This window comes from Hyperolius riggenbachi, chromosome 1 (genome assembly GCF_040937935.1).
Source record: "Hyperolius riggenbachi isolate aHypRig1 chromosome 1, aHypRig1.pri, whole genome shotgun sequence".
In the NCBI taxonomy this organism is placed as follows: domain Eukaryota; kingdom Metazoa; phylum Chordata; class Amphibia; order Anura; family Hyperoliidae; genus Hyperolius; species Hyperolius riggenbachi.
Window position 1 is genome coordinate 407061282 of NC_090646.1, and position 26264 is coordinate 407087545.

Consider the following 26264-nt stretch of genomic DNA (forward strand, 5'->3'; position numbering starts at 1 on the left):
CAGATATTATCCTGCTGCAGGAAACCAGATTGGCCATTTCCTCCTGCCCGAAATTCATGAGTAAACATTATCCTGAATTCTACACAGCTTGTGCACAGGGCAGAACTAAAGGAGTCCTCACCTGCTTTAAAAAAGGCCTCCCGTTTCACTGCGAAAAACAGATAGCAGACCCTGAAGGCAGATACCTACTACTAGTTGGCCAGTTATACGATCAAGAACTAACAATAGTGAATTACTATGCCCCTAACTCGCGCCAGGAACAATTTTTCAGTCACTTGCTACAGGTAATCTCTCACCACAAAAAAGGAACCGCCATAGTGGCTGGAGACTCTAACGTGGCATTGGACCATAACCTGGATAGGTATAGACCAAACACCCAATCCCAGCTTTCGCATTCACCCCCCTGCTCCACAGGCTCGAAAATTGCACAACAATTATCCAAATACACACTTATAGATATATGGAGGGAACTCCACCCCCTTTCACGAGACTACACTTTCTACTCTTATGCCCACAACAGCTTTAGTCGAATAGATCATTTCTTTATACCCCAATCAATCATCCCAAACATCACAGAAACTAAAATCCTTACAGTGACATGGTCTGACCATTCCCCGGTCTCCCTGACATGTTTGTCATTCATACCGAGGGGAACTGACTACTCCTGGAGACTCAATGACTCCCTTCTCTCCCAGCAGGTACACTCAGACCAAATTAGGCAACATCTCTCACACTTTTTCACTGAAAATCAAGGATCAGTGACTTCCCCATACATACTGTGGGAAGCGCACAAAGCGACGATGAGAGGCCACTTCATAAGCTTAGCATCCTCTCTTAAACGCAAAAGACTTCACAAAATTAAAGAAGCACAGGCCACACTGGAACTCTTAGAGGCGCGGTGGAAAACGAACCCCTCTGCAGCCAACAGGGTCCTAAGAAATAAAGCCAGGACAGAACTAGACCTATTGCTCAGCGAACAAGTAGAAAAACAACTTAGATGGAGGCGTCAGTTTTATTACTTTTACGCCAACAAGCCCCTTACTCCCTTAGCTCGCAGACTAAAGAACAGACCCCCTGTCACACCCATCCATAGGATCCGCACACAGTCTGGCACAGTCACAGCTAACCCCAAAACTATCACTGACATCTTTTCCTCCTTCCTCTCTAAGTTATATACGCAATCGTCACCCTTTCCTAGTGAAATAGCCGACAACTTCTTCTCTAGCCTCCCGTTGCCCCCCCTTCCACAGCCGAGCATCGAGACCCTTAACTCAGAGATCTCCACTCTAGACGTTTTGCAGGCAATCAAGTCTCTAAAACCAAATAAAACACTGGGGCCGGATGGATTTTCAGGTACATACTACCGCAAATACACAGACCTACTGGCCCCCACCTTGGCATCATGCTTTAACGCACTACGCAGTGGTTCGACACCCCCAACCTCCATGTTACAGGCTACAGTTTCAATGATACCCAAAACTGAGCAGCCAACCCCACAGGCCCATCAATTCCGCCCTATCTCGCTCATCAACACAGACCTCAAAATCCTAGGGAAAATATTGGCAAACAGATTAAACTCTTTTCTCCCTCAGGTCATACATAAAGACCAAGTAGGATTTGTGCCAGGCAGACAAGCCAGCGACAATACCAGACAAGCAGCGCATTTAATACACCTCCTCCACTCCCGTAAAATACCAGGCCTCCTATCACTGGACGTATACAAAGCCTTTGATACCCTCTCATGGAGTTACTTAGAATATGCCCTGACCAAGTGGGGCTTCGGCCCCCACTTCCTCAGCTGGATCAAAATGCTTTATTCTACACCCACTGCTAACGTCAGATACATGGGCCATGCCTCTAAACATTTCCAAATACAAAGGGGCACTAGACAGGGGTGCCCCCTTTCGCCCCTGCTCTTCATCTTAGCCCTGGAGCCGCTAGCCATAGCCATTAGGCAGCAGGAAAATATCTCAGGCATAGAATACGCTGGAGTCCACCACAAAGCCCTGCTATTCGCAGATGATATGCTCATCGCTGTTACCCAGCCCCTGACCTCTATCCCTAACCTATTAGCCCTTCTGAAAGGGTTTTCATACATATCTGGCCTCACTATCAACACCCAGAAATCACTAGCCATGAACATTACCTTAAGCTCCGCCCTTAAAGAAGAAGTCTCCTCAATCCTAGACTTTCAATGGGCCAATTCCATACCATACCTAGGTATTACCCTAACACCCAGGCTCGACTCCCTGTTGGAACATAACTATCCCCCCCTACTTAAACAAATCTCAGCACTGACAACAAATTGGTCCCAATTACCACTATCTATGTTTGGTAGGATTAACGCTATCAAAATGTCTATACTGCCAAAGATCCTATACTTGTTTCGGACGCTTCCTGCCCGCGTTCCACCCCATTTTATACGACTTCTTCAGAATAAGATACTTACCTTCATTTGGGCCGGAAAGCGATCCAGAATTAAAAAATCCACCCTTTTAGCCCACAGATATGATGGAGGTCTAGGAGTCCCAGATCTTCTCCTATATTATAGAGCAGCTACAGCAGCTCGCCTGCTATCTCTTTACAAAGTGCAAGATGCCCCACTCTGGACCTTCCTAGACATCCCCGATTGTCACCCCATCAAGTTGCACACTCTTCTATGGATCCCTAAACAAGCGAGACCAAAACAACTAAGCCCCTTCCTCTCCTCAGACCTAAATATCTGGGACACATTCAGGTACTCAGGAGGCTTACAATCCCCGCATTTACCCTTATGTTCAATTTTACATAATCCTCTTTTCCCGCCGGGTTATAATAATCCTGACTCTTTTAAATGGTGGGCAGAACATCAACTTCTTCTAGTTAAAAACTTTCTGTCCGGTAGAGGCCTCCTCTCCTGGACAGATATTAAGGACAAATATGACCCTCCATTGCAGGAACACTTCAGATTCCTGCAGATAAAGCACTGGATCTCTACTCTCACACGAGATAGAAAATTTCCACTACTGACCTCTTTCTTTGAGAATATGTGCCTCGGAAATCCATCTGGCCCCGGTTCAATCTCTACAATTTATTCTAGGCTCTCTCGCCCAGAATCCGCCAGACTCCACCCCTACATCTCTGGTTGGGAAAAAGAACTAGGTCTCCACAGGGACAGCGAAGACTGGTCAGACTGTTGGTCTCGCATAGCTAGCTGCTCTACGGATGTATACGCTATAGAATCTGCATACAAAGTATTAACTAGGTGGTACTTACCGTAGTCCCCTCTAGGCTCCACAAACTCTCTTCAGCTATCGACCCTAAATGTTTTAGAGGCTGTGGAGGGGAGGGTACGATGTACCATATCTGGTGGAAGTGCCCGCGCCTTACCCGCTTTTGGAGCAGGGTCTTTGGCCTCTTACAGTCTCTCTTTCACATCACCATACGAAAGGATCCGTGGATTGTTCTCTTCCACGGTAAGATCAATGGCCTTACACTTAATCAACATAAACTTGCTTCCTTTCTCTTTCTGTCGGCTAAAATGACAATAGCAAAAAATTGGAAAAAAACGCCCTCGAATTTCTCTGAGGTCAAAGCACGCATGTCAGAATTCATGGTTAATGAGAAACTAACAAGCATCTTGCGCAACACCCATAATAAATTCCTCCGAATATGGCAACCCTGGATAGATCTCGAGTACCCAGGTATAGACGCTGACCTATTTACAACATATTGACTCCCTCTGGACTCCCTTGGACTCTATCTCTTCTTTCTCCTCTTTTCTCTTTTCCTCTTCTCCCTCTCTCCCACGTCCCTTCCTTTCCTCCTCTCTGGCCATGTCCTCTGGTCAGGGGGTGGGGAACATAGAGGGTGGGTGGGCGGCTAGCCCTTCCCCCCCTCACTAAAGTCTTATCTGCGAGAATTGGTCCCCAGCACTGGTAGCAGCGGGACCTTTCAGGACCAAATTTTATGTTCTTGTTCTTTGTTAAAGGTAACAATTGTACATACCACATGCTAAGGTTTGACCTTTCTGGTACATGTTGCCACGGGCTGCCAGATTGTTCTCAAGCCAAGACCCGTTCTGACTGTATCACACATGTACAACTGTTCAATTTGTTCTTTTCTTGTTATAAAATCAATAAAAATATTGATACCAAAAACTTATTATAAGTCACGGGTGGCCTGGCTTTAATGGAGGGCAGCCAAATGAGTATACTGACTTGTGTTCCGTCTACAGCAAACTCCAGTCCCCATTGGAATGGACGGAGGAAGTGTCAAGCCTGCCTCTTCCTATTCGATAATTTCACTTTAACCAAAGGGAGAGATTATGGGGACCAGGGAAAACCAGGAGAGAAATGGACAATGCACAGAGTGAGCTACAGTATGTTGATCTGCAACAAGTACACACCCCTGTGCTTACTATAGGTGGTTTTGCTTCTATTCCGGTAATCCGGTGTCAATACAGGATGGATATTTCAGGTTGCTTTCAAATGGATTGGTGGACCCCATAGTTCTTTGAAAGGAAGACAATTTTTTTTTTTACTTAATACTCATAGGTGTTTATGGGCTCTGTGTTGTGATGATACCCTATTATGTGCAGCTGTTCTCGCATGGATATCTGTCTTTGCAGTGGCAAAGGAAGCAGTGAAGGAAAGGAAAAAAGAAAAAAAAGTACAATAATTGTCAGGCAGCAGAAAATGTTGTGAGCTTCTGGAATTACAAAGCTCTGATCCAGAGACTTTCTTTGCTTTCCTGCACATTTGGTGACAAATGTTGAATCATTGTTTTAAAATTACAAACCAAAAAACAGCCAATGAAATGGAAGTCCCACACTCAAAACATTCCAACCATCTACTTCTGAAAGCAAACAGCTATTGTGTCCTGGGTTGAGAAAGGTGTAGTCATAGTCAGGGATTGCTTGGTGACCAGTGCTATCAGGAATTGTAACTCCCTAGGAAAGTTTAAAGGACAACTACCATAGTTAATGTTTTTCCCTAACTGCATCAATACATGAAAGAAAAAGACTGGCAATTTTTGTGGCATGGGAGTTAGAAAAAAAAAAATATTTCCCTCATCAAAGAGTACATGTCAAATGTTTCCAGTCCGGCCACTGATGGCATGGCAGAATGGTCCAATTCCAGGGGTGACGCTGTTCCGTGAAGAATTGTGTGTGTGGCCGCATTGAAATACCCCCTCCACCAACAGCCTGTGCAACCACAAAGGCTGTGCAACCGCTGAGCACACTAAACCCCCCACCTCTACTGGCACATGGAATGATGTCTGCTGTTGCTAGGCAACAGCAGAAGCCAATGAGCACATTACCTCCCTTCTGCATAGAGTGAGAGTGGTTGTCCCTTGCTGCTCACGCAGTCTTGGCGCTGCGGTTGCAGGGGTTTTGGCTGGAGCAGGGAACAGTAGTTAGATACGTCCACACCCACAATTTTTCAGTGGCTTGGCGGGGGAAATGATTGATAGGTACTAGTTGTGAAAAGGGAACATTTTTAACTCTTAATGGCACATTCTTTTGCCAGTCTTTTAACTTTGTGTATAAATTATTCAATAGTTGTCCTTTATCAGTGTTACAAAGGGAACTGGTTCTGAAATATGTTGCTGTTGCATAACAATGCTTAGCCATACACCAGCCGAAGAAAACTGAAGTCAAAAGGTTTCACAATATTTTGATAATCTCCCTATTCTCTAGATGTTGTATAAAGTGAAAATTTCCCCTTTATTGACATGAATTAGCCTCTGTGTTGCCTTGGATTTCCATACAGTGAAGCCCTACAAGCAACAGGCAGGGAGTGTGAGCACAGCACCCCCAAAGAATGGTTTTGTCAGTCAATATAGACATTTTATAAAAATATATCAATTGCGCTCCCCTTCTATCCCTCTTCCCTCTATTATCTAGGCTTGCTGCAACTCAAAATGATGCTACATGCACATCTATATGATATCAAATATTGGCTGAAAGAGTGCGCTACCCCTTTAAAAAATTGTCCCAAAAACAGTTCCTACTGTAAAATGTCCTTGAAATTCGATCAATCGGGATCCAAATGTCCAGATATTCCAAAGGCTTGATCAATCAGTGTGGGGCTCCATATATGCAAAAAAAAGAGAACATAAACCATAGTGCGACCTGTTTGCAAAATTGTTATAAAGGGACCATCACCCTATGGGACCCAATCTGTGCAATTTTTACCGTGGGGTCACCTCTATCACCACAGGTGGTAGCCAACAAATGGCACGCTCACCTTATTCAGAGGCTGCCCAGCCCCACAGACAGCAATCACGTTTGTGTAATCACCCGAATTCTCTCCACTGGTGCAGGAACGTTCAATCTCGGACAAAACAACAAGAGATCATAGTGCAATCAAATTTCCAAAAACAGGGGGTCTCACTACCATCCACCTCTATCTCACTGCTGCTCACCCTTTATTGCCGCTGCCCACACTCACAGACAGCTGTCCAAGCTTGATTAGTGTGCAGTCTCAATCACAGACTGTGTAGGCAATATCCACCATCCAGCAACATTCAGATATGGATCTAGGGCTGAGAGGCTTCTAATAGTGTAAAACCATTGATTTATTCAATAAAATCCAGAGTTTATACTCACAAGCATCAAGTAAAAAAGCGCATATATTATTAAAAAGATCAGGGGACGTCTCCTCCTGCTGCTGGTCGCTTCCTTTCCTGGCCCCGCCCTACGCGTTACGTCATACGACTCATCAGGGGCCCCTGATGAGTCGTATGACGTAACGCATAGGGCGGAGCCAGGAAAGGAAGCGACCAGCAGCAGGAGGAGACGTCCCCTGATCTTTTTAATAATATATGCGCTTTTTTACTTGATGCTTGTGAGTATAAACTCTGGATGTTATTGAATAAATCAATGGTTTTACACTATTAGAAGCCTCTCAGCCCTAGATCCATATCTGAATGTTGCTGGATGGTGGATATTGCCTACACAGTCTGTGATTGAGACTGCACACTAATCAAGCTTGGACAGCTGTCTGTGAGTGTGGGCAGCGGCAATAAAGGGTGAGCAGCAGTGAGATAGAGGTGGATGGTAGTGAGACCCCCTGTTTTTGGAAATTTGATTGCACTATGATCTCTTGTTGTTTTGTCCGAGATTGAACGTTCCTGCCCCAGTGGAGAGAATTCGGGTGATTACACAAACGTGATTGCTGTCTGTGGGGCTGGGCAGCCTCTGAATAAGGTGAGCGTGCCATTTGTTGGCTACCACCTGTGGTGATAGAGGTGACCCCACGGTAAAAATTGCACAGATTGGGTCCCATAGGGTGATGGTCCCTTTATAACAATTTTGCAAACAGGTCGCACTATGGTTTATGTTCTCTTTTTTTGCATATATGGAGCCCCACACTGATTGATCAAGCCTTTGGAATATCTGGACATTTGGATCCCGATTGATCGAATTTCAAGGACATTTTACAGTAGGAACTGTTTTTGGGACAATTTTTTAAAGGGGTAGCGCACTCTTTCAGCCAATATTCAATATAGACATTGCTAGATTGTAAGCCTTTGGCAGGTTCCTCCCTTCCCTAGTGTATTCTACATGAGTGTGTGCTCCTTTCCTGGCAGCCTCGTACCACTAGGCCTATCTAACCAGACTAAAATTGCATGATCATGTGTCTTGTACCCTGTTTGCCTTGTATAGCTTTGTCTTATGTTGTATAACCTTGTTACATCTGTCATCCTTTGTATTGCATGTATTTATTGTCCAGCGCTGTGTAATATGTTGGTGCTTTTTAAATACAATAAATAATAAGATTGCAATGGTGCTTGAATGTCTATAAGGAATCTTATGAATCAGTGTGAAAAGTAGGCAGAGTGCTACAAGCATTAGTGGCCATGTAATTCAGGTCAGCCTAAATAATTTCTGTATGACCCTTGTTTTTTTCATTAAACAGGAGACCTTACACCTTAAAGCCCAACAACAAATAATGTATGTCCTACTAATCCTTTCTGCTCCCACCCAACTAGTCAACTTTGAAGAGTCATGTGTTCCAGCCTTTCAACTGGACAGCTTTTTATACTTCATGCTACTTCAGTTCCGATTGTGGTGTTCCAATGTCTCTACCTCCCACCTGCATCAAGAGCCAAAGCCAATATCTTCATGCCAAGCAACGTCCTCTGCCAGTCAACTGAGTGGAACAAGACAATGGCTAAATTAGCCAAACCAATGAAGCTTTGCTTAAAAATTACTACAAGTCATAGGCATGACATAAATTGAGAGAACTTTTGGGATCCGTGTATACATAATGTTGGGCTGGGATGAAGAAACCCTTAATAATGATGGTTAAAGGTACAGAACAGAGGGGGAGAAAAGAAAATGTATAAACTGACTACAGTTTCTACATAGTGTATAGTGGATAGTGTACTGGTTAAGGGCCCTGCCTCTGACACAGGAGACCAGGGTTCGAATCTCGGCTCTGCCTGTTCAGTAAGCCAGCACCTATTCAGTAGGAGATCTTGGGCAAGTCTCCCTAACACTGCTACCGCCTATAGAGCGCGTCCTAGTGGCTGCAGCTCTGGCGCTTTGAGTCCGCCAGAAGAAAAGCGCAATATAAATGTTCTGTGTTTTTTGTTGTACATAAAACATGGCCTAAAGGTATGTATACTTACGAAACAGGACCGTGGCAGTAGCTCTGAATGCATTCCAATATTCGTGGGGATACAACCTCCTTACAAAGGTAATGATGTGCATCAGCGGTTAATCTGTAATATCCATCAATGAGTGACACAAATGAGAGAGCTTCCTTTAATGAAGAAAATTCTACCTCCTGGAAGTAAAATAAATGAATAAATACATAAAATAGGCATTGAGGGGGGAAAATGCATTGCAAGTCACTCAGTTTGGAAATACAGTAAGAGAGATGAAGAAATACAGTACAGATAGTATTATACACCTTTACAAATATCGACCACTTATTTCCTTTAAAACCTATAATTAAAGGGAACCTTAACAGAGGGATATGAATGTTTCCTTTTAAACAATACCAGTTGCTTGGCAGTTCTGCTGATCTCTTTAATTGCAGTAGTGGGTGAATCACACACACCTTCAACAAGCATGCAGTTAATCCAGTCTGACTTCAGACAGAGCACCTGATCTGCATGCTTGTTGAGGGGCTGTGGCTAAAAGTATTAAAGACACAGGATCAGCAGGAGAGTCAGGCAACTGGTATTATTTTAAAAGGAAAAATCCATATCCTTCTCAGTTTGGGATCCCTTTAAAATTGAACTCACAAATATAAAGTTGCACTGTTGCGGTCTAAAATAATGTACATTGAAAACTTTAACCACTTTACCCCCTGCGGTACGGATTTCTCCGTCCCTTTTTCCACCCTGTCACCACCAAGGGATGGAGAAATCCATCCCTGACGCCGCTCCCGCCGCTGTCCGCGCTCCCGCTCGCTCGTCCGCACGCCCCGCCCGCTCGCCCGGAGATCAATGAACGGGAAAACCCTTTCCTGTTCGTTGATATAAGCCCCCCGCAATGATCAGCTGCTTCTAGGAGAAGCAGCGCGATCATTGTGAAAAAAAAAAACTTGCCCAGCCTCCCTGAACTTCCTGCAAGCGTACTTCCTGTACGCTTGCAGGTCACAAACAAAAACTCACTGTGGCCATCTTGTGGTAAAACTACACCCTAAAGCATTTTTCATATACAAATACATTAGTTAAACATTAAATATTAACTAATTACCTCCCACACTCCCCAATTTTTTTTTTTTTTGTAATTAAAAAAAAAAATACAATTAAAAAAATACATAATTAGTTACCTTAGGGACTGAACTTTTTAAATATTTATGTCAAGAGGGTATAACACTGTTACTTTATAAACTATGGGCTTGTAATTAGGGATGGACGCAAAACTGAAAAAAATTTACCTTTATTTCCAAATAAAATATTGGCGCCAAACATTGTGATAGGAACATAATTTAAACGGTTTTATAACTGGGACAAATGGGCAAATAAATTTCATGGGTTTTAATTACAGTAGCATGCATTATTTAAAAACTATAAAGGCGGACAGTGGCGTAGCAATGGGGATAGCCGCCATAGCGTTGCTACGGGGCCCCACGGCAGCCCTACGTCACAGGGGGCCCGCAGCTACCTGTCCTGAGAGGTCTTTTTTTTAATTTATTCATTTATTTATTTATTTTTCGCCGGCCGGGCCCCCCCTCCCTCACCCTCACCTCGGCGGCGCAGCCCCCCGCCTCACCTTGGGTCCCCCCTCAGCGGCGAAAGAGCGGCATACACAGGAAGCTCCGGTGGGGTAAACAGCCACTAGAGGTTCAGCTGCCTCCGGGCTACTGTGTCCCCACTGTATTGCTGCTCGCAATAGAAGCGGTGCGAGCAGCAATACAGTGGGGACACAGTAGCCCGGAGGCAGCTGAACCTCTAGTGGCTGTTTACCCCGCCGGCCGGAGCTTCCTGTGTATGCCGCTCTCTCGCCGCTAAGGGGGGACCCGAGGTGAGGGGAGGGGGGGGGGGGCGGCGGGCGGGCGAAAATAAAAATAAAACAAAAAAAAAAAAGTCCTCTCAGGACAGGTAGCTGCGGGCCCCCTGTGACGTAGGGCTGCCGTGGGGCCATCTCTAGCCGCTGATGGAAGGAGGGGGGACCGCAGGTGAGGCAGGGGGGATAAGGGTCGGGCCCCTACCCCACTAACTACTCAGCTACCTCCCCTCCCACCCGGCTACCTAACTGCCCACCCTGCCACCTAACTGAGGCTACCTAACTTCCCACCCTGCCACCTAACTGAGGCTACCTAACTGCCCACCCTCCCACCCGGCTACCTAACTGCCCACCCGGCTACCTAACTGCCCACCCAGCTACCTAGCTGCCCACCTGGCTACCTATCTGCCACCCAGCTACCTAACTGCCCGCCCGGCTACCTAACTGCCCACCCAGCTACCTAACTGCCTACCCTGCCACCCAGCTACCTATCTGCCTACCCTGCTACCTATCTGCCTACCCTGCCACCCAGCTACCTAACTGCCCACCCAGCTACCTATCTGCCTACCCTGCCACCCAGCTACCTAACTGCCCACCCTGCCACCTAACTGAGGCTACCTAACTGCCCACCCTGCCACCTGAGGCTACCTAACTGCCCACCCGGCTACCTAACTGCCCACCCAGCTACCTAGCTGCCCACCTGGCTACCTATCTGCCACCCAGCTACCTAACTGCCCGCCCGGCTACCTAACTGCCCACCCAGCTACCTAACTGCCTACCCTGCCACCCAGCTACCTATCTGCCTACCCTGCTACCTATCTGCCTACCCTGCCACCCAGCTACCTAACTGCCCACCCAGCTACCTATCTGCCTACCCTGCCACCCAGCTACCTAACTGCCCACCCTGCCACCTAACTGAGGCTACCTAACTGCCCACCCTGCCACCTAACTGAGGCTACCTAACTGCCCACCCGGCTACCTAACTGCCCACCCAGCTACCTAGCTGCCCACCTGGCTACCTATCTGCCACCCAGCTACCTAACTGCCTGCCCGACTACCTAACTGCCCACCCAGCTACCTAACTGCCTACCCCGCCACCCAGCTACCTATCTGCCTACCCTGCTACCTATCTGCCTACCCTGCCACCCAGCTACCTAACTGCCCACCCAGCTACCTATCTGCCTACCCTGCCACCCAGCTACCTAACTGCCCACCCAGCTACCTATCTGCCTACCCTGCCACCCAGCTACCTAACTGCCCACCCGGCTACCTAACTGCCCACCCTGCCATCCGGCTACCTAACTTCCCACCCGGCTACCTAACTGCGCACCCTTCTACCTAACTTCCCACCCGGCTACCTAACTGCCCACCAGTCTACCTATTTGCCTACCCTCCCACCCAGCTACCTAACTGCCTACCCGGTGCAGTGCCTGCACCGCAAATAGTGTGCCAGCCTGCCCAACCACCCTCCCTCCAGGTAATTAATGTTAGCCCACTATAGACCTAACTACATATACTGCATTTTGTGGGGAAATCTGGCGACAATCTGATTGCATTTTGTGGGGAAATTTGGCGACAATCTGATTGCATTTTGTGGGGAAATTTGGCGACAATCTGATTGCAATTTGTGGGGAAATCTGCCAACAATCTGGATGCATTTTGTGGGGAAATCTGCCGACAATCTGGTTGCATATTGCGGGGAAATCTGGCGACAATCTGGTAGCATATTGTGTGGAAATCTGCCGACAATCTGGTTGCATTTTGTTGGGAAATCTGCCAACAATCTGGTTGCATTTTGTTGGGAAATCTGCCAACAATCTGGTTGCATATTGTAGGGAAATCTGCCGACAATCTGGTTGCATATTGTAGGGAAATCTGCTGACAATCTGGTTGCATTTTGTGGGGAAATCAGATTTCCCCACAAAATGTTTGGGTGGGAGGTCCGAGGTCCGTGGGGTTGGAAGGTCGTGGGGGGGGGGGGGGGGGGGGGGGGGGGGGAGGGCCCATAATTTTTTTTTGCTATGGGGCCCAGTCATTTCTAGCTACGCCCCTGAAGGCGGACTTCCGGTTCCGGCGCCTGATGTGAAGACGGCAAGGGGAGAGCTCCGCTGAACTTACCCGATTTTCTCCGCTCCCACACTGGATTTAGCACCCGGAGACACAAATATCCTAAATGGGAACCTGCAGGGGACAGATCGGAGGTGTTTAGAGGGAGAATGGATAAGTACCTTACCCGCTCGCAAAAGAGACAAGGGAAGGCCCGAAAGTCCAAAATGGCCGCTGATGAAGACGAGCAAGACGCGAGGTCAGGCAACTCCCCGCAGTGGGAGCAAAACAAGCAGACAGCACAAGACTGGGATAGTGACGCGGAAGAGACCCATAGTGAAGCCGACGGAGGCCTAGAAATTGCACACCGAGACAAATTAGCCACGGCGGTGGTGCAGAAGCTCACTCCAGACCTCCAGAACATGATTCACCAGGCCATGACGCAGTCGCTAAAGAACGTGCATAAGGACCTACAAATTCACGCTACACGCATCAAGATGGCTGAGCAAAGAATATCAACAATAGAAGATGAAAAAGCTGCACACACAGTCAAACTGCGCAGACTGGAACGAGAAAATTCAGAAATGTATGATAAACTACAAGACCTGGAGAACCGTTCGCGGAGAAGCAACATCCGTATTGTGGGCCTACCAGAGGAACACGCTCTTGATATGCTTATGAACTTTAGTTCAACAGACCTCCCACTGTTGTTGGGTCTAACACAATCATATAAAGTGGAAAGAGCTCATCGGGTGGGCCCACCTCGAGATCCAAAGAAGCAGTTACCGCCTCGAGTGGTAATGGTGAAATACCTTGACTACTCGGAAAAAGAAATAATCATCCGAGCCTATCGACAGATGCAACAACCGCTAAAATATCAAGGGACAGTGCTGAGATTATTTAATGATTATTCGCTAGAAGTGTCCAAGCACGCCACAAATTTACAAAAGCATGCTCGAAATGTGTAGAGCATAAATTAAAATTTGCGCTTGTGTACCCAGCAATACTGAGACTGACGGATCTCAAGGGGAAACAACACTTTTTCAAGCAACCGGATGAAGCCGAACGCTTCCTAGAACGAATTCAATCCAACGAATCTCAAAATCCAAACACTGAGCCAGAGAGAGCAGAAGATGATGCAGATTGAAAAACTCTGATTCTGAACTTGGAATTCTATCGTATCCCAGAGGAGGGTGCTACACAACAGACTGGTAACTATATACAATTTAAAGGAGCTACGTTAAAACAAATATGAAGATATATTCATGTCAAAATCCCAGAGACAATCGGGTGGTTAGAGGGGCAACTATGGAGAGGGTAGGTTGTCAACCTTCAGGGAAGAAGTGAAGTCACTATACATGATGTGGTATGGTTTTTTGTTGTCACTGTTATGGTTTTCATAGGTTATAGCAATGCTGGCTTTCGGTAATTACATATATGGGAAACGATTTGATTTAGGGGGAAAAGAGGGTATGGGGGGTGATGGGAGGGAAACTTTCCGCTGTTCCTCAGGTAAAAATAAATTGTCTAATTTTTACTAAAACGTGGTTACACCGATACTTGTATCCAGACCTTCAGATATAATGAGTATTAAAATAATCTCATGGAACACTAAAGGGCTAAGGACTCCCGAGAAACGCTCCCAAGTACTGCGACATCTGCGGAAAATTCGAGCAGATGTGGCGCTGCTACAGGAGACGCATTTATCGGAACTCCACTCTAATTTTCTTAAAAAAAGATGGGTGGGGGGAGTGTATTGTTCGCCTGCGATTCATAGGAAAGCTGGGGTAATCACACTAATACATAAAAGGATTCTGCATCGTGTCACAGAGCAGTGATTGTGATTCAAATGGACATCTGGTGAGAGTTCGGGTACAACAGGGTAGTGACCTAATTGATATTCTCAATGTTTACGCACCTAATGAAGACAACCTGTCATATCTTCAGTCATTAAGTACAACAGTAAATAAGCTAGCCTCCTCTCACACAGTGATAGGGGGAGATTTTAACGCAGTTCTAGATCTAATGGAGGATAGAACTTCTACACGACAGGTTAATAAAACATATGCAAAGAAGGCCCTGCAGTTTCAATCATTCAAAGAGAATCTAAACCTAGTTGACACCTGGAGAATGCTCCATCCATACGATCGTCAGTACTCGTTCTATTCTTCGCCGCATGACATGTGGTCACGGATAGATTACCTTTTAGCATCCAACTCCCTTACATCGAGAGTCCAGCACTCGCAAATTTATGATATCATCATATCAGACCACTCACCCATAATGCTAGAGATCACAGACACAATTCCTAAGGGAACAGACATACTATGGCGTTTTCCTACACAAATGTACGAAGATGAGGAATTCCGGGGCTTACTAAAGCAATGGTGGATGGAGTATTCTCTAGACCAGTGTTTCTCAACATTATATTGGTATGTACCCCTTTTAAAACCCTGTACTCACCAAGTACCCCCTAGCATAGTAAACATTTTCACAAGTACCCCTTGACAAATATATATTTAATTGTAGTATATGATAATTAGTTCTGAACAATTTCCAAGCATTTACTATTGCTTTTAATCACTTAAAACACTAATTTGGTGTTTTTAAAATAAGATTTATCATTTTCTAAAACTCTAAATTTGTTATTCTTGGTCAAGTATATCAAGCCTGAGTACCCCCTGAAACCATCAGAAGTACCCCCTGGGGTACACGTACCACACGTTGAGAACCTAGGCTATAGACAATAGGGAACATGAAGATTCTCACTTCTTATTTTGGAAAGCATCTACAACTGTAATTAGAGGGAAAATAATAGCACACATGACATATAAAAAAACAAACAAACAGAGCTAAAACACATGAAAGCAGTAGACAAGAGTCAGGCAGGCAGGCAGATCTCACCCAAAAAATCCTACAGAGGAAAATAGAAAAAAGTGGGTACAAAGCAAAGCCGAAGTAGACAAGTGGCTTAAAAATAAAGAGAAGTTGCGCTCTACTTATGCAGATCTATACTTTCACAAATTTGGGAATAAGATGGGGAGAATGTTAAGCACACTAGCAAGAGGCGCTAGAGGTAACACAGCAATAGCAGCATTACAAGACAAAAATGGTTCATTAATACATGATCCCAAAGGCATCAATGGGATTTTCCATCGTTTCTTTGGTACCCTTTATACAGAATCTAACACCACTTTAGACCCAACAAAGATGTCAGAAATTTTACAAGAAGCAAATCTTCCTACGTTAAAAGTAGAAGATTTAGAAATATTAAACTCGGATATTACACAGGAAGAAATCACATATACCATTAAAAACTTGTCAAATAATAAAGCGCCTGGTCCAGATGGCGTGAGTGCTGAGTATTATAAAATTCTGCAGACAGAAATGACCCCCCATCTCCATAAAACATTCAACACAGTGCTTAAGACAGGTGCTCTTCCTGGAGCGGCAAATAATGCATATATCAAGGTACTACCCAAGCAGGGGAAGAACCCACTGATGCCAGAATCATACAGGCCAATCTCTTTAATGAACCAAGACCTGAAGCTACTGACTAAAATTATGGCAGATAGGCTAGCGACACTACTACCCAAATTGGTAAATCCACGCCAAACTGGCTTTGTCAGGGGCAGATCAGCAGTATCAAACATAAGGAAAGTGTTAACAGTCCTTGATTATGCCAAACTGTACCCTAAAACAAGTAGAGATCATGCGATCTTGCTATTAGACGCTGAGAAAGCTTTTGACGGGGTCAGTTGGCGGTGGTTACAGACAGTTCTTGGAGGACTGAAATTCTCAGGCCCCTTTATGTTACTGATTAAAGCCTTACATACCTCTCCTACGGCACAAGTCTACACTCCAGGCTTCCTTTCCCCTCGCATAACACTCCAGAAGGGGACACGGCAGGGCTGCCCACTATACCCACTTCTCTTCAATCTAGCACTGGAACCTATGGCAAAACTTCTAGAAAGTAGAATTCAAGGAATAGATATAGGCCCAACTACACTGACACAACATTATTTGCAGATGACATCTTGCTATTTATGTCCAAACCCTTATCCCAAATTCCATTAGTTTTCAAAATCATCCACGGAATAGGAAAATTTAGTGGTTTCAAAGTAAATGAGTCCAAACGTGAGCTCCTATTATCGGCCAGAACAGACACTATCCCCCATTACAAATCACTTAATATAAAAGTATGTTCTGTAGTGAAATACTTAGGTGTTCATCTAGAGATCCTAGCTCAGTCTATATGCTTAATTATCCCCCTCTGATAAGCAAAATCAAACAACAACTTCAACATTGGGAAAAATTACCCATAAATTTAATGGGGAGAGTGGCCTTAGTATAATCAACAACATTTGGTAGGTTACTTTTTCCACTCAAGACGATCCCTCTGCTAATAAAGCACCAGGATGTCAAAGAAATAGAAATGGCAATAGCGCGATTCCTATGGGCAGGGAAAAAACATAGGATTGCATTGTACAAATTACAACTACCTAAAATATGGGCAGGACTGGGGGTGCCACATATTCGAAATTACAATCTAGCTTGTCTCTTTAGACATGTGAAAGATTGGATATGTGATACCCAAGTATTCTCCAATACACAATTAGAAAAATCATTCTCAGAACCATGGTCACTAACAGCACTCTTACACACTAGTTATCCCAAAATACCAGTTAAGGCTAAAAGAAGTGGTATCAGAGACACATGGGTAGCTTGGAAAGAAATAAGAAAGCGTTTCAAATTGCATACTCAGGTGTCTAAGTATATGCCTCTATGGGGACATCCGGGCTTTCCTGCAAGTTTGTCCCATCCAGGGTTTGGGATATGGGAAGACAAAGAGATAACACAACTGGGTCACCTTTTCCATTTAAATGGGGGGAAATGGAAAACGTTCAATGAGATTAGAGCAGAATATCACCTTCCCAGACAGCATTTTCTCTATTATGCACAGATCAAATCTTATATTTCCAGCCTGTCAAAGGATCTTTCCCACTTTCCCAAGAACAAAATTTCAACAAATTTGACACTTTTTTAACACCGGGACGACTGAAGCTCTCTCTGGCCACAATACAACAAAACTTGTCGAAACTACATCTGGAAGCACAAGCAAGAAATAACTTTAAAGCATGGTCAAGAGATATAGAAGATCAAGACATCGTGAGGAAAATAATAGAAGGAAATGTACTCTACTGTCAATTATTTAAAAACGAAACATGGAGGGAGACGCATTTCAAACTCATACACAGAGCAAAATATGCTTTCAATATAAAATACAAATTTCCACCAATCAATTATGCCCCAGTGTGCCTAAAATGCCAATTCCCTCAAGCAAACCTATTTCACTGTGTATGGGACTGTAATATCATCAAAGCTTACTGGAGAGAAGTTGGAGTATTTATCAAGCAAATATGCAATAGAGAGGCGTCTATCACCCCAGTTGTTTTTATTTCATTTTGAGGATAATAATAATCAACAAGAAGCAGAACCTGAGAAGTCACAACACAAGCTTTCGACACTGGGACACATAATACTTGCAACAGCGAAAAAAGTAATCTATAATAAATGGATCTACCCTTCACATCCAACAATATGGGACATACAGCAGGAACTTTTACATTTACCATGGACAAACTAGATGCATGGGCAAACACTGAAAAAAAGGCAACATCTTTTTTCAAAAAATGGAAAAAATACATAAATTATAGTTTCTCCCAAGATGACATTCAATGCATTGTCAAGCCATTTCAATACTCTACATGGTATGCTTCATTGGATCTATTAGATCAACTGGGACCTCTAAAACTAAGATAACTATATGGTTGTAACCAATGTATGAATAGGAACAGCGGAAAGGGGTACGGGAGAGGGAGGGTAAAATTTGGGTTAAGAGGGAAAATTTGGGGTCTGTAGAAGGGGAAAGGTTGGTTTTAAACTCTTGAATGTTAACTAATCCAAAGATATTTGACATTTAACTGTACCAGAAAGATGTTACGCATAATAGATTTTGTGTTATATACCTCATTGGTACTACTGTTATCCGAAATGTTCAAGATGAAAAATTCTTAATAAAATATTGTTTAAAAAAAAAAAAAACTATAAATGCCGAAAACTGAAAAATAATAAATTTTTCCCACATTTTTCCTATTTTCCCATTAAAACACATTTAGAATAAAATAATTTTTGGCATAATGTCCCACCTAAAGAAAGCCTAATTGGTGGCGAAAAAAACAAGATATAGTTCATTTCATTGTGATAAGTAATGATAGAGTTATAGGCGAATGAATGGAAGGAGCGCTGAAAGGTGAAAATTGCTCTGGTGCTCAAGGGGTAAAACCCCTCAGTGGTGAAGTTGTTAATGATAAAGAAAATGTCACACTGCCAAAACAATCAAACCAGTACAAACTTCTTAATCCATGTATAGTAATATTTAACAAGAGCTGAGTTATATTACACTGAAATATTTCAGCTCAAGCCTCAAAATACTCTGTCAAGTTTATTAGTTTGTCCTTGTATTACCTTCAAGATAAATGAACAGAGCATACCCAAATTAAGCAAATATTGATGCTCCAGCAACCATTCCAAAAGCAAAGAAGTTTCAGATATAGAAAACAAATCTGCAGACTATCTTGGATTTTTTTTTAACAGGTACATTTTACTGAAATTCTAATCTATTTTGGACCTAATAGTAGCAGATCCTGATAAGAATCTATAAAGTCTATTCTTGAAACAGAACTTTATGTTCCTTTAGGAAAGGAAGAGATGATTAATGAGATGCTAATAATCCTTGTTTGCATGCAAATTTTATGTAAATTGTATGCAGCTTGAAATTCGCCTATCAAATGCACCTCATTACAATATAAAGCTGCATACAATTTGCATTATGTCTACATGCAAGCCAGAATAGCACCCCAATGACCAAACCTGGTTAAAGAGAATCTGTATTGTTAAAATTACACAAAAGTAAACATACCAGTGCGTTAGGGGACATCTCCTATTCCCCTCTGTCACAATTACGTCGCTCCCCGCCGCATTAAAAGTAGTCAAAAACAGTTTTAAAAAGTTTGTTTATAAACAAACAAAATGGCCACCAAAACAGGAAGTAGGTTGATGTACAGTATGCCCTCACATAGAAAATACATCCATACACAAGCAGGCTGTATACAGCCTTCCTTTTGAATCTCAAGAGATCATTTGTGGGTTTACCTTCTGTCCCCCTGCAGCTCTCATCCACTGAATACTAGTGACAGGCTGATTGTTTGTTCCTGCAGACAGCTCTGCCTGTGTCTGTAATTCCTCAGTATGTGTCAGCCAGCTCCTTTCACAGCCTAGAGGAGTATTTCTCTCTCACTGATAAAAGAGCAGAGATGCTGCTGGCTTATGTAAATAACACACACACACACACACACACACACACACACACAGGAGAGTGCAGAGGGGCCTGGAGATGGGTGTGCATAGCAGATCAGCACGCAAGAGTTGGCAGCCTTCCAGACACAGGGCGGCAAGTCTGACAGGGGAAAGATACATTGAATTATTACAGAGACGGTGATAGTAGAAAGAGCTGCAGTAAGCCAGAGCACATTAGAATAGGTTTAGGAACTTGTAGGATGGTAGAAAAAAGGATGAAATTTTTGTTACATAGTCTCTTTAAAGGTATATAGTCCATGCATTGTTTTAATTAGCATGTGTCTGTTAAAGTGAACCTCAAGACTAAAAATCTACTCAGCAGCACTGAAAAGGCTTGGTGTTTAATAATTTCACAGCATCAGAACTTTGTTTTTCTTACCCAAGCCTCATTTTTAGCTGCACAGAAGAAAACTGTCCGGGCATTTTTCCCCTGATGCTATGCAAAGCATGATAGGATTTCTGATGTTGTTCTCCTTCTGTTGTTTTGGCACATTTTTTTTTTTAATTTGAGATTTAAAGCCTAGCGCCCGCAGCTGGGAGGGGTGATCAAGACACAGGATAGATAGTTTGAACTGTGTCTCATGCTCCCTGTCACCTCCTTTCAACCAAACAGATGGCTGCCTCCATGAAATCACAAACATTTGCCTGTTCTTTTAAAACAGGGTGTGTAAGAGATTATATTACCTATCTATTTTAATTAACATAACTAATGTAACTTAATGACAGTATGTTTGTTTAGGCTGAAGTTCCCCTTTAAACTATGTGCCGGTGGCATTTTTATTTTGCATCTTGCACCCATCCCAATTCTACCTCTCAGAGTCGAGGGATTATGCTAACAGTCCTCATAATTCATTTACTAGGTGCACATTAGAAAACATCTCTCATAAGGTGACAGTAACGGCATAATAATAATAAATAAGTGGGGGGGGGGGGGGGGGGGTGCTCAAATAAAAAAAAAAAAAAAAAAAAAAAAAAAAAAAGGGGGCCTCCCTCCCCCCCCCCCCCCGAAATGCACGGTAGTACCTAAAAATGGTGGGGTACCTTCCCCCCAACCCCCTTGCCATGAAGTGATGTGACCACCACCCCCCGGCTCTCCTCCAACTGTCCCAAACCATACCCCTGAGCCCTTCCGCTTGACACACATTCAGTCACAGAAGCGCTGGCTGCATTCAATGGTGTGGAGACAGCCGGACCTGGCACCGGTGGCTGCACGTTCACCCCTCCTAGTTTCTGGCTAGGGGGTACTGGTTGTCATGTGGGTGCTGAATGCTGAGGCTTGGTGCCAAGTGGGTTCTGGGTGCGGGTATAGTCAAGTGGGTTCTGGCTACGGGTGGGTATCAAGTGTCATGCGGGAGTTGATTGCAGGTACTTCGTGCCATGTGAGATCTGGGTGCACATACTGAAGGCCATGTGGGTGCTAGGTGCAGGTACTGGGTGTGACATAGGTGCGAATACTTGGTGCCATGCCTGTACTAGGTGCTGGCTATGGGTGGGCATCGGGTGTCACGTGGGTTTTAAATGCTGGTATTATGGGTGTGGTTACTGGTTAAGTGGGTGCTTGGTGCAGATAGTGGGTACCATGTGGAGGTTGTGTGCAGGTGTGAGTACTGGGTACAATGTCAGGCCTGGGTGCAGGCACTTGGTGTAATGCGAGTGTGATTACTGGGTGCCAGCTATGGGGAAAAGGGATGTGGGTTGATGTTGGGAGAAGTAGAGGTCAGTAGAAATCAGTGTGGGTGCTGCAGGAAGGGGAAGTAATTGGGGGTGCTGGAGGAGGGAGAGGTCAGTTTAGGCGCTGAGGGAGGTTACTATGGGTGCTGCTGGGGACAAGAAGGGTGCCATTGGGGAAGGGAGAGGTCACTGTGGGTCCTAGGTGAAGGGAGAGGTCACTGTGGGTGCAGGGTTAAGGGAGAGGTCGCTGTGAATGCTGGGGGTGGTAAGAGGTCACTGCTGTCAGGGAGACACCATCTTACCTGCTCCCACACAGCTGCAGGGATGGTTACACTAGGAATCCTGGATGGAACCTCTTTACTCTAAAGTGTCCCAGATGGGGAGGAGCTTCCCACATGTGGTGGGTGGGGCTTCTCGCAGCTAGGGGCGTGGCTTCTTTTTTTCACAGCCAAAGGGGCCTTTTTATGGGTATTTAAAAAGGGGGGTGCTTGGCACCCAGAGCACCCCCCTCTGCGCATGCCTGATAAATAATAATAGAATCAAAGTATCTTACTATTCCATCAATGTTTTTGTCATCGGGTGCAACAGGAGCTGTTCCACTGGAAATGGGAGATAGTAGCTCAAGAGTATGCAGAATAGGCTGAAAAGTAGTAATGTCCTATTCAAGCCCTTATAAGGCCTAAGGCAGGGGTCACACTGTGTTTTTTACAATGTGGAAACGCACACAATGTTTCTCTATGGAGAATAACAAGGAAGTGAGAGTAATGTGCATTTTTCTGGCGTGAGAAACAAAATACTGTCTCCGTTGGCTTTTTTTGTACACTTTGTGCGATTCCCTGTCAGCCAACAGTGTGCAGAGATGCAGTTTTTCGGGGACTCAAGCGTAAGTTTTTACTGCCAGGTGCATTTTTTACAAGATAAAAGTTTGAGTGATGTATTTCTGATGGTGCGTAAATAGAGCCTTTGTTTACATTCTGGATTCATGCCCTGCACATTCTAATACAGTTTATTTGTACTATTTCACCCTATTTTCTAAATTTTAAGCATAACATTTGGACAAGCTGTATCCATTGGCCACATAGTGGCATCACATAAAAACAGGTAAGATGGAACAAAAACTGACAAACAAAAGAAAAAGGTGGTGGTTGGAATCGCAGTGATATAAGACAACAATTACTTCCATATCACTGTCCCAAAATGTATGCAATTTCATTGAGAGTCCTGCTCACCCAGTGCGTTTTTATTGCATATTGGTGTCAAGGGTTTTCTTTATAAGCTATATAGTCACAAACATCACCTCAGCATTCTGAGCAGCCAGGGGTTGTGACGAGAGGTGGAACGTGGTTGTGGTAGATGGAAGCAATGCAGGTGTTGTTCTGATAAGGCGCAGGGGGTTTGGGAGGGATTTTTCAAGACTGTATAATACTTTCAGTTGTATGGTCAGCCTAAAACATCTAGTGTAGCAAAGTTCTTTTAAATATAAACTACAATGGCAAAGTCCTTTAAACTGTGGCTTGCGATGTAATCATGGTTATATTTAAAAAAACAGCTCTCTGAAACCTTACTATACAACTGAAAACATGACTCATTTTCTCCACCCAATTCGGCTGAAGCACTCCATACAAGACTACCCATACTCTGCAAACAGTGCATTCTATTGTTTTAGCTCAGACACCAGTGGCTTTTAATACATACGGAATTCTAGACATGTAAACAGCAGGAGATGTCCTTTTTAAAAGTGTCCCAGGGAGAACCTTGTTGTCTGGGGCCCTGAATGTTTAAGGGACTCGTTGCAGGCTCTCTTTCTTACAGGACCATTACATTCAATAGCTATAAGAAAGTACTAGGTATTCTTTGTTTTAGGGTCTCAAAATAGCTATAGACATCTAAACATAAACAAGTTGTATGATTCATGATCGCAATCCCTGCACATTGTCATTTTTGGAACAGTTTAGCTCTGATTTTCTCCTTAGCACTAAAAGCACTTCATGCTTCCCTTTTCTATCATCCATTAACCTCCACAATTTATTTATAAGCTAGCGGACCTCCTGTGAATATCACATATTCAATGTGTCCTCTTCTGCAAAGTCATGATCACCTGCCATGTCCTCTTTTTGTAAAATACTCACAGGCTGCGAGTTCAATGACTTCCGGCATGTATCCCGGTCGCTCGATGAAAACTGCCATTTGTTCTCTCTATATGGAGTACAGAAAACAAATGGGCATTTTCAGCAGGGGGTGTGGCTATGTACCAGAAGTCAGTGGACACCCAATCCCAGGGTTGATTTACAAAAAGACAGCAGGTCTGAGTAGGGGGCAGTTCTTGGTGAGCTCTATGCGGTGATCCTCTTCTCTGTATTTATTGTGCTCCATCTATCCATTTCTGTTTCATTTTCCTTCATTGTGCTGCTAATTCCGATCTCTTGAAGTTCTGTTCTTGAGGTCCAAAGTGAGCTTCATCTATAACCATGCAGTATCTACCACATTCATCTTCGTACCAAGGTGCTAACACTGTAGTTATTGTCTGTGACATTGTTATGATGGTTATATAATTAGAACTATGAACCTTTACAGAAGAGGAGAACCCAGTGAATATGTGATATTTACTGGAGGTCAGCTTTAATAAAGCTTTTGATGAGGTTAAGCAGGTATCACCAATCTCTAAATGAAGATTTTTTTTGTTAATAAAGAAGAATTATTTTTTTAACTGCAAACATCTTAGCTAAATATCTTTAGAAAAGTTTGTATATTCAGATGTGTCGGTTTGAACTCTACAATACAATACTATTAATAATAATACAATACTTCCGGAATGAGCCCCTGATGAGCTGTACGCAGCGAAACGCGTAGGGAGGAGCCTCCGTGTGACGTCAACTCGGATGTGCGCGATAGCGTAATTCCAGAAGTATTGAACCACGAGTGGCATCACTCAGTCGAGTCACGTGAGCGCGAGTTTTAACGGCGGCAGAGCGGGGTAGCACGGGAGTTGGGAGAGAGCAGGCCACCCGGGAGCTAACTCCTCCTACTCTATGTGTGTAACACGAAACCTGCTATAGCGCTGGTATCTATTGCTGTTTTTATGGACTTTTTTTTATTAAAGTAGTAATGCACTATTAGAGGCCGGTCCTCTGTCATTTATTCTTTACAAGCGTAATCTGCATCAGGAAGCTGATCATCAACCGCAGGAGCGAGCACAAGCCAGACGGGGAGCAATCCAGACCATTCATACAGTGCCCGAGAGGCGCCTGGGGGCCTACACCCCAGATGAAAGTTCTGGTCGTCAGACCTCAGGATCTGGTGAGTCTGTACCCCTGAGGGGTTTTATTCATCAATATTGGATATTGCATTGAAGGGAGAGCGCGGACATTTCTGCTTTTATTGCCCTTTTATAGTCACCTGTTTGCTGGACACCTCTTAACTGCATCAGACTCACCTATGAATAAATGCCTGCTAAGAAGAATTTTGTAATCTTTAGTTATTTATTGTAATTATAAAGTGCCAACATATTACTCAACGCTGCACAATAGATAAATGGGTTAACATACAAGATAGGAGGTTTGGAGTAGGATGCGTTTGGAGTAGGAGTGATCAAACACCTGGTGTCTGGTACTTTCCACCATCGTACTTCGTGCCTGCGTACCTGCTGCCGTTGAGCTGAGTTGAGCTGTGTGGTTGCCGCTGCATGTAAGTGGTGGATTCGGGGTAGAGTTGTGCTGGGACGCTGTGCTGGGACGCGACAGGCTGCATTGCAAGCCCGCAGAGCAAGAGGATCAGCAGGACCATCCGAGGCTGACAGAGCTGTAGTCACCGGAAACTTCTCTCGGCAGAGAAAACAGAGACAAAAAACAGGAGAGAGGAGGGGAGTGGAAAGAGTGGTCATGTGACCCGGTTAAGACCGGGTTGTATAGTGTGGTGATTGCTCGTCCACCCGTTGCCAGATAGCAAGTTGTGGCTTGTAAAGCACGCAGATAGAACGACGGAACCCCGTGGACCCAACCAGAGTTGGTAGCTATTGTTTATTATCCATCTATTGCTGCTATTGTTGTACAGACCTGCTACCATCTATTACTACATGCTACGTACAGAAGGGATGGTCCGCACTCCGCACTTATCAGATTGAAGTAACCTTTATTAAGGGCATATCCAGATTAAAACTCGGCAGGCATCATAGCTAATGCTATATAACTACATGCTACGTGCTGCGTGCTCAGACAAGTCGTCCGGTCACTATTTGTTGTAGCTGACTTACAGTGGTTTGCAAAAGTATTTGGCCCCCTTGAAGTTTTCCCCATTTTGTCTTATTACTGCCACAAACATGAATCAATTTTATTGGAATTCCACGTGAAAGACCAATACAAAGTGGTGTACACAAGAGAAGTGGAACGAAAATCATGCACTATTCCAAACATTTTTTACAAATAAATAACTGCAAAGTGGGGTGTGCGTAATTATTCAGCCCCTTTGGTCTGAGTGCAGTCAGTTGCCAATAGACATTGCCCGATGAGTGCTAATGACTAAATAGAGTGCACCTGTGTGTAATCTAATGTCAGTACAAATACAGCTGCTCTGTGACGGCCTCAGAGGTTGTCTAAGAGAATATTGGGAACAACACCCCCATGAAGTCCAAAGAACACACAGGACAGGTCAGGGATAAAGTTATTGAGAAATTTAAAGCTGG

At 44.2% G+C, this 26264-nt stretch overlaps 1 protein-coding gene across 2 annotated transcripts in view; it reads right to left on the reverse strand.

Moving 5' to 3' along the window:
- JAK2 (Janus kinase 2) overlaps positions 1–26264 on the reverse strand; it is a 349977-nt gene that overhangs the window by 99124 nt on the left and 224589 nt on the right. For both annotated transcript variants that reach the window (XM_068235595.1, XM_068235603.1), the window contains one exon: positions 8620–8777. In XM_068235595.1, the coding sequence (XP_068091696.1) occupies positions 8620–8777 (158 nt within the window). The remainder of the gene's footprint in view (positions 1–8619; positions 8778–26264) is intronic.